General features: G+C 37.9%; 1 protein-coding gene across 1 annotated transcript; it reads right to left on the bottom strand.

Moving 5' to 3' along the window:
- Positions 1-2743: 2743 nt before the first annotated feature.
- Positions 2744-4401, bottom strand: LOC142399947 (antiviral innate immune response effector IFIT1-like). The gene has a single exon (XM_075484506.1). The coding sequence runs from the start codon at positions 4318-4320 to the stop codon at positions 3094-3096; it is 1227 nt and encodes a 408-aa protein (XP_075340621.1). The 5' UTR covers positions 4321-4401; the 3' UTR covers positions 2744-3093.
- Between the last annotated feature and the right edge of the window lie 4596 nt (positions 4402-8997).

Below are 8997 nucleotides of genomic sequence, written 5' to 3' on the forward strand. Positions count from 1 at the left end.
TTCCTGCGAAACAGCAGTGAGAATGCTTATGAGCTGAATAGGGATAGCTAACCATGCTAAAAGAGCTGAAAATAGTTCAATTTTAGCATTAATTCTGTTGCTGAGGTATTGGTTGAAGGAATTTTGTGATTTTTTTGTGTACTACCAAACTTAACATTGGAGTTAGTCAGAGAATTTGAGAGTTTGATCTCGGTTCAAGGCTCATAGCTGAAATTCTGTAATTGTGAGCTCTTTAGTAGTTACATTAGCTGAAAGAGGACAATTTTACCCACATTTTAAGGTACAATTTGTTTCTCCAAGTTAAACTGTATGAAAGTTATAGGAATTTGTTTGAAAAAACTGAAAAAGTTGAAACTTATCAGCACAAACTCAACTGTGTGCTCATTCATGAAAACCAAGAAGGAGCAAAATGTTCATGTTTTTGAAACTGTCATATTTCAAAATTGGATGAAGATTTTAAAAAGCTGAAACAATTGGTGATGGCTGAATGTCTTGTGACCCATTTAAAGTTTGAATGGTGTCTCTGGCTGTTAGCATGCAGAAGTAGTGAGGTTGGAAAGAGGAGGAAGTTTTAGAAGAGCTGAAAGCAGTTTCCATTCATTTGAATGACGGGAAAATTTGAATAAAAGTAGAATATATTAAAAAGTGTAAAAGTTAGAAACACCAAAAATGAAAGCAGGAACCTGCTGAAAGAGCTGAACATTTTGATACCAAAATTGTTGAAATAGCTGAAAGTATGCAGAAGTAGTTAGGTTCCGAAAACTGGTGGAATAATAACTAGAAAGAGCTGTTCCTGCGAAACAGCAGTGAGAATGCTTACGAGCTGAATAGGGATAGCTGACCATGCTAAAAGAGCTGAAAATAGTTCAATTTTAGCAGTAATTCTGTTGCTGAGGTATTGGTTGAAGGAATTTTGTGATTTTTTTGTGTACTACCAAACTTAACATTGGAGTTAGTCAGAGAATTTGAGAGTTTGATCTCGGTTCAAGGCTCATAGCTGAAATTCTGTAATTGTGAGCTCTTTAGTAGTTACATTAGCTGAAAGAGGACAATTTTACCCACATTTTAAGGTACAATTTGTTTCTCCAAGTTAAACTGTATGAAAGTTATAGGAATTTGTTTGAAAAAACTGAAAAAGTTGAAACTTATCAGCACAAACTCAACTGTGTGCTCATTCATGAAAACCAAGAAGGAGCAAAATGTTCATGTTTTTGAAACTGTCATATTTCAAAATTGGATGAAGATTTTAAAAAGCTGAAACAATTGGTGATGGCTGAATGTCTTGTGACCCATTTAAAGTTTGAATGGTGTCTCTGGCTGAAAGCATGCAGAAGTAGTGAGGTTGGAAAGAGGAGGAAGTTTTAGAAGAGCTGAAAGCAGTTTCCATTCATTTGAATGACGGGAAAATTTGAATAAAAGTAGAATATATTAAAAAGTGTAAAAGTTAGAAACACCAAAAATGAAAGCAAGAACCTGCTGAAAGAGCTGAACATTTTGATACCAAAATTGTTGACATAGCTGAAAGTATGCAGAAGTAGTTAGGTGCCGAAAACTGGTGGAATAATAACTAGAAAGAGCTGTTCCTGCGAAACAGCAGTGAGAATGCTTATGAGCTGAATAGGGATAGCTGACCATGCTAAAAGAGCTGAAAATAGTTAAATTTTAGCAGTAATTCTGTTGCTGAGGTATTGGTTGAAGGAATTTTGTGATTTTTTTTTGTGTACTACCAAACTTAACATTGGAGTTAGTCAGAGAATTTGAGAGTTTGATCTCGGTTCAAGGCTCATAGCTGAAATTCTGTAATTGTGAGCTCTTTAGTAGTTACATTAGCTGAAAGAGGACAATTTTACCCACATTTTAAGGTACAATTTGTTTCTCTAAGTTAAACTGTATGAAAGTTATAGGAATTTGTTTGAAAAAACTGAAAAAGTTGAAACTTATCAGCACAAACTCAACTGTGTGCTCATTCATGAAAACCAAGAAGGAGCAAAATGTTCATGTTTTTGAAACTGTCATATTTCAAAATTGGATGAAGATTTTAAAAAGGTAAAACAATTGGTGATAGCTGAATGTCTTGTGACCCATTTAAAGTTTGAATGGTGTCTTTGGCTGAAAGCATGCAGAAGTAGTGAGGTTGGAAAGAGGAGGAAGTTTTAGAAGAGCTGAAAGCAGTTTCCATTCATTTGAATGACGGGAAGATTTGAATAAAAGTAGAATATATTAAAAAGTGTAAAAGTTAGAAACACTAAAAATGAAAGCAAGAATGTGCTGAAAGAGCTGAACATTTTGATACCAAAATTGTTGAAATAGCTGAAAGTATGCAGAAGTAGTTAGGTGCCGAAAACTGTCGGAATAATAATAATAAAGGGAAACAGGAACTTAATAGTGACAATGCATTAATGCATTCTCACAATTACAGATTATATCGAATCGGGGGGAAATAAGAAACACACACACACACACACGATGGAAAAGGGAGAATAACACAAAGAGGGAAAAACATAGCTGAACCCAGAGACCCATGACATGTTCCTTCTGTTCTGGTTCCTTCCGGAGTTTCTGCTGCTGCTGTTTATCAGTTTGATGCTGTTACAGCTTCTGGTTCAGTTGAACTTTACCCAGTAAAATTTTTGTTCTTTTTCAACAATTCATTTTCTGTCGAGATACCTGATGAGAAAGTTTATTCAGCTCACAGTTTGTATTGAATGGATACATTAAAGGAAACATCAAATATTCAGACGTGTTAAGTTTTGCATATTTTATTCACATAAAATGTTTGAATACATAGAACTCTTGTACAGTCACCAGAAAAAGATATTTTTCATGAACATATTTGTTCAGTAGTGTTATTACAGCTTAAAAGCAGCATCTTATGCTCTAACTAGTTGCATCTGTTCTGTTTATAAAAGCAAAGACTGAGTTTTGTGTCACACTGCAAAGATTACAGTCTTCTTTATAAAACTATCACATATCAGACACCACAGATTTAAGAAATGGAATTATTTTTAAAACTTTTTTTTTTTTTTAAAAGACGTGAGCATGAGATTAAATTTCCTCTCCTCTATCTTGAGCTCAGCTGTTAACACACAGAACTCACTCAGACTCAGAATCTTGTAGCTTTGCCAGAAACTTCTGGATTTCTCCGCACATTCTGTGCCTGCCTTGCTCTGCGATCTTCTGCAGCGTTTTGATGCTGTTCTGCCTGTAGAAGCCCTGGTGAGGTATCTCTGCTGCCTTCATGTGATACCGAATCGACTTCTGCCTGTCATTTCGATCACAGAACAAGTATCTTGCGTAGCAGTTGTAGATCAGCTGTTTTTGTGCAGGGTCCAGATCTGTCTTCAGCAGATCTTTGTACATCTGATCGGCTGTCATCAGGCCCCGAACTGACTTTGCATGTAAGGTTGCCATGTCGATCATCTTGGATAATGAAGAGTGAGGGGCAAGAGAGATCACCTCCTCAGTCAGACTGATGGCTCTGTCAAATATTCTTCGATTTGGGCGGCCGTCTTTGGAATAAATGATTTTCCATTTGTAGCAGAGTGCAGCACACCTCTTCAGGTGGGGCTCATCTGGATGCTTCTTCAGGGCCTCCTCTACCACATCAACGGCATCATCATAATGCTTGAGTTCTCTGTACAGCCACACCAGTGGTTTCATGCCGCTGTAGCTGCTGACGGGATTGATTAAAATCTTTTTTGCCAACTCGTGTGCCTCATCTTCAAGTTGCTCTCCTCTCCTGACACGTTGGTGCAGGTCACGAGCAGCGAGGTACAAGTTCTCTGGATCCTTCTCTCTGGCCATTCTGATCTCCTCCAAGATGGCCTTCAGGTCAGTGTCACTGTGCTTATGAACACTCATCAACCCCACCACCCGGCTTGTCTGCCACTGCACCATATCTGGCTTCATCCTGATGGCTCTCTGGAAGTAATCTGCTGCCAGCAGCTTCCTGTCTTTGTCAAAATTCATCAGAGTCCAGGCCTTCTCTGCTAAGATCTCTGGGTGGAGCTCATCCTGTAGTGGAGATGAGTATTTCTGTATCAGGGCTTCCACCTTTGACAGGTAATCTTGACTTTTATCTTCCTCGCCCAGATGATGGTGCAGCCACGCCAGGTTCCCGTAGTTCACCACCAACCAGGGACCCTCCTCTGTGTTTCTCAGCTGGTGTAAGGCCTCCGTGGCCCTGCTGAAGAGACGTTGGGCCTTTTCAAAGGAGCCCAACTTGTATTGGATGAACCCCTGCAGGTTGTAAATGTAACCCAGCCAGCTGTTTCCTTCCTCTGTGCCGATGTCCTTCAGCTTATCCTTTAGACGGAGCATTTTGTCCTTTTTGTCGTACAGCGCCCAGGTGAAGTGACACTCCAGGGTTTGTAGTGTCAGTTTGGACTGACTCTGAGCAGCACTGATGGAAAAGCATTTAAAAAGACGTATTAATGACCAGACAGATGATACAATCTGCTCAGAAACTCTCCGAAATGAAGTAAGGATCAATAAAAAGACAGCACAGGAGTAAGGTAGGGACTAAGGAAAGAGGAGGGAAAATAATAAATGGTGTGAAAGGAAAATTTAGTCGAAAATGATTAAATAAGGAAGCACACAGGAGAGATTTTTAGAGCCTTTTTTCCAAAAAAATTCCATGTAATTAACTGATAGAAAAGATCTAATTCTCGAAAAACAAAGTATTTCAAATGATTGTAGGAAACATACCAAATACTTTTTAAAAATGTGTTTTCATGAGCACTTCCTGTAACAACATTCTGGATGTGATGAATGTAGTTTTGAAGTAAAATATTTAACAGACTCAGCTTGAAAGATTTAATCTGCTGAATTTAAGAAACACTGAATACACAGAAAAATAAAACCTGCAGTTTAGGAAAGAGGAAGTAAATAACAAGAGAACCTGAAGGTGGGGGCTGGTCCTGGATCTATGATTCCTGAGCTGAAGACAACCACAGTAATTGAAAGGTCTTTGTAAATTGTTTGAAAATGAGCTTTGACTTAAAGGATTTCATTCAGGCTCCGAGTTATGAGAAGGTGGAGTTCTGTCGTAAAGATGACTTTTTGTTTGTTGCAGAACATTTTGATATTCCTGTGAAAAAGCATGTTGCTAAACATGAAATTAAGAATATTGTTTTGCAAAAACTGGTTGAGCTGAAAATCTTAGGGGACTCAAGTAGAACCGATCTAGAGGTTTGTGATCATGTTTCTCCTGCTGAAGCAGGGAGTCTCCCCTTCGAAAGAGGAAGGAGCTGCTGCTTATATAAGGAAGCACACAGGAGACATTTTTACAGCCTTTTTTCCAAAAAAATTACATGTAATTAACTGATATAAAAGATCTAATTATCGAAAAACAAAGTATTTAAAATGATTGTAGGAAACATACCAAATACTTTTTGAAAATGTGTTTCCATGAGCACTTCCTGTAACAACATTCTGGATGTGATGAATGTAGTTTTGAAGTAAAATATTTAACAGACTCAGCTTGAAAGATTTAATCTGCTGAACTTAAGAAGCACTGAATACACAGAAAAATAAAACCTGCACGTAAGGAAAGAGGAAGTAAATAACAAGAGAAAACTGAAGGTGGGGGCTCGTCCGGGATCTATAATTCCTGAGCTGAAGAAAACCACAGTAATTGAAAGGTCTTTTTAAATTGTTTTAAAATGAGCTTTGACTTAAAGGAGTTCATTCAGGCTCCTAGTTATGAGAAGGTGGAGTTCTGTCGTAAAGATGACTTTTTGTTTGTTGCAGAACATTTTGATATTCCTGTGAAAAAGCATGTTGCTAAACATGAAATTAAGAATATTGTTTTGCAAAAACTGGTTGAGCTGAAAATCTTAGGGGACTCAAGTAGAACCGATCTAGAGGTTTGTGATCATGTTTCTCCTGCTGAAGCAGGGAGTCTCCCCTTCGAAAGAGGAAGGAGCTGCTGCTTATATAAGGAAGCACACAGGAGACATTTTTACAGCCTCTTTTCCAAAAAAATTACATGTAATTTACTGATAGTGATCTAATTGTCGAAAAACAAAGTATTTAAAATGATTGTAGGAAACATACCAAATACTTTTTGAAAATGTGTTTTCATGAGCACTTCCTGTAACAACATTCTGGATGTGATGAATGTAGTTTTGAAGTAAAATATTTAACAGAATCAGCTTGAAAGATTTAATCTGCTGAATTTAAGAAACACTGAATACACAGAAAAATAAAACCTGCAGTTTAGGAAAGAGGAAGTAAATAACAAGAGAACGTAAAGACTAAATAAAGAATAAAAAAGGAAAGAAAGTGGTTTAAAATAATATTAATTATCCTAACCTCATTCAGCTTTTTTTGATAGATATGAATCTTTCTTGGATCAAACCAGGAGCTTCTCCAACGTCTTTGATGATCTGTAGATCACAACTCAGTTTGCAGAGGCTTTTATAAGCGGGTGCGCTGTTGTGCAAAGTCACAGGAGACGCTTCTCACAACACTTGTCTGTCTGGTTTCTCAGGAATGGAAACTTAGTGCCACTCAAAACAAACAAACAAAAAATGAATTTGCTGTTACTGTCGTCATCTGATTCAATCAAACACGATGGTTCATAATGTTGTTAAAGCTCGGAGTCGGCTCTCACTTGATGCGAGCCGGCTCTTCTGATTCACTACAAAGAGCCGGCTCTCAGAGCCGATGCTTGTGCGCATAACCCATCACTAGTTCATGGTATAGGTCAGTTGTAAATTAGGCGATCAGTCTTTTCCTTTGTGTAGACTTCCCACATCTGGTCCCTACCCAGAAAAACATCCCCTACTGGAATTTTTGTGTCTTCCAAAGGTTTAAGTCGTATTAATTCCACACTGGAGTTTGCTACACTATTCTGTACCAATAGGCCCAATTATCACCAATACACTTTACTGCAGGTTTCAACAGGAACACAAAGTCCAGCAGCAAAGAGTGACGTAAGTGACTCTTCACATTAATATCACTGCCTACATACTTCGTTGCTCACGGGCACATTTCCTCTATCACAGGCTGAGCAGAGCTGAAGGAGTTGCTCTTCCCTGCGACGCAGAGACCTGACGGGCAACAGAGTCGTATGTCACCTTCCCAGCCCAGTACATCGCAGAAGATTGGTCATTGTCCTCTCACGTCCTCCAAACAAGGGCCATATCAGAGTGTCACACAGGGGCAAACGTTGCTGAGCTTCTTCGTAACGTAGCAGCCGTGTAGGACATTTCAGAGAAAGATGCTGCCTCAGTCACAGACAACGCAGCTAATGTGGCCGTTGCTGCACAGTTGGCTGAAAGCTGGCTTTCTCCACATCAAGTGCTACGTGCACACCCTCAACCTGGTCTCCCAGCGTGCACTGAAGCTGTCGGCTGTAGCAAGACTACTAGGACGAGTGCGATGTGTGATTTTAATTTCAAGGCTCACATTTGTGCTGTATTTTTTATTTATTTTAGAGGCTCTATTTTGGCCAAGTGTTTTATTTTTTTTATCTTACAGCACTACTTCAGAGAGCACTGAGTAGTCAGAGCACTTTACTTATCATTTAAGAACATATTTAACAATTGATACATTAAGTTATGTTTAAACTGGCCCAATTTGTGTTGTGTGGACGTTTCAATTAATTTTGTAACTGTAAACTTAAAAAAATGCTGTACATGTTAAGTACCTCTTTTTTTCTCAGTTGAAATAAATGTCAGCTGCTGGACTGATTGACACGGACTGATGTGCATTGTTTATGGGAACGACATTCATGGTTTATCATCTCTTGAAGTTTAGGATTCAACTTGTTTGTTTTTTAAGGTGGAAAATAAAATTACAACTTAAAAGAGCTGTTCCTGCGAAACAGCTGTGAAAATGCTTATGAGCTGAATGGGGATAGCTGACCATGCTAAAAAAGCTGAAAATAGTTCAATTTTAGCAGTAATTCTGTTGCTGAGGTATTGGTTGAAGGATTTTTGTGTACCACCAAACTTAACATTGGAGTTAGTCAGAGAATTTGAGAGTTTGATCTCGGTTCAAGGCTCATAGCTGAAATTCTGTAAATGTGAGCTCTTTAGTAGTTACATTAGCTGAAAGAGGACAAGTTTACCTACATTTTAAGGTACAATTTGTTTCTCTAAGTTAAACTTTATGAAAGTTAGAGGAATTTGTTTGAAAAAACTGAAAATTTTTAAACTTATCAGCACGCACTCAACTGTGTGCTCATTCATGAAAACCAAGGAGCAAAATGTTCATGTTTTTGAAACTGTCATATTTCAAAATTGGATGAAGATTTTAAAAAGCTGAAACAATTGGTAATAGCTGAATGTCTTGTGACCCATTTAAAGTTTGAATGGTGTCTCTAGCTGAAAGCATGCAGAAGTAGTTAGGTTGGAAAGAGGAGGAAGTTTTAGAAGAGCTGAAAGCAGTTTCCATTCATTTGAATGACGGGAAAATTTGAATAAAAGTAGAATATATTAAAAAGTGTAAAAGTTAGAAACACCAAAAATGAAAGTAGGAATGTGCTGAAAGAGCTGAACATTTTGATACCAAAATTGTTGAAATAGCTGAAAGTATGCAGAAGTAGTTAGGTGCCAAAAACTGTCGGAATAATAAAAATAAAGGGAAACAGGAACTTAATAGTGAGAATGCTTTATACATTCTCACAATTACAGATTATATCGAATCAGGGGGAAATAAGAAACACACACACACACACACACACACGATGGAAAAGGGAGAATAACACAAAGAGGGGAAAACACAGCTGAACCCAGAGACCCAAGACATGTTCCTTCTGTTCTGGTTCCTTCTGGAGTTTCTACTGCTGCTGTTTATCAGTTTGATGCTGTTAGAGCTTCTGGTTCAGTTGAACTTTACCCAGTAAAATGTTTGTTCTTTTCCAACAATTCATTTTCTGTAGAGATGCCTGATGAGAAAGTTTATTCAGCTCACAGTTTGTATTGAACGGATACATCAAACGAAACATCAAATATTCAGACGTGTTAAGTTTTGCACATTTTATTCACA

This window comes from Odontesthes bonariensis, chromosome 15, assembly GCF_027942865.1.
Source record: "Odontesthes bonariensis isolate fOdoBon6 chromosome 15, fOdoBon6.hap1, whole genome shotgun sequence".
NCBI classification, from domain to species: domain Eukaryota; kingdom Metazoa; phylum Chordata; class Actinopteri; order Atheriniformes; family Atherinopsidae; genus Odontesthes; species Odontesthes bonariensis.

Excerpts from the sequence above, each read along its gene's own strand:
- LOC142399947 (XM_075484506.1), bottom strand. The coding sequence starts at position 4,320 with ATGCTCCGTCTAAAGGATAAGCTGAAGGACATCGGCACAGAGGAAGGA.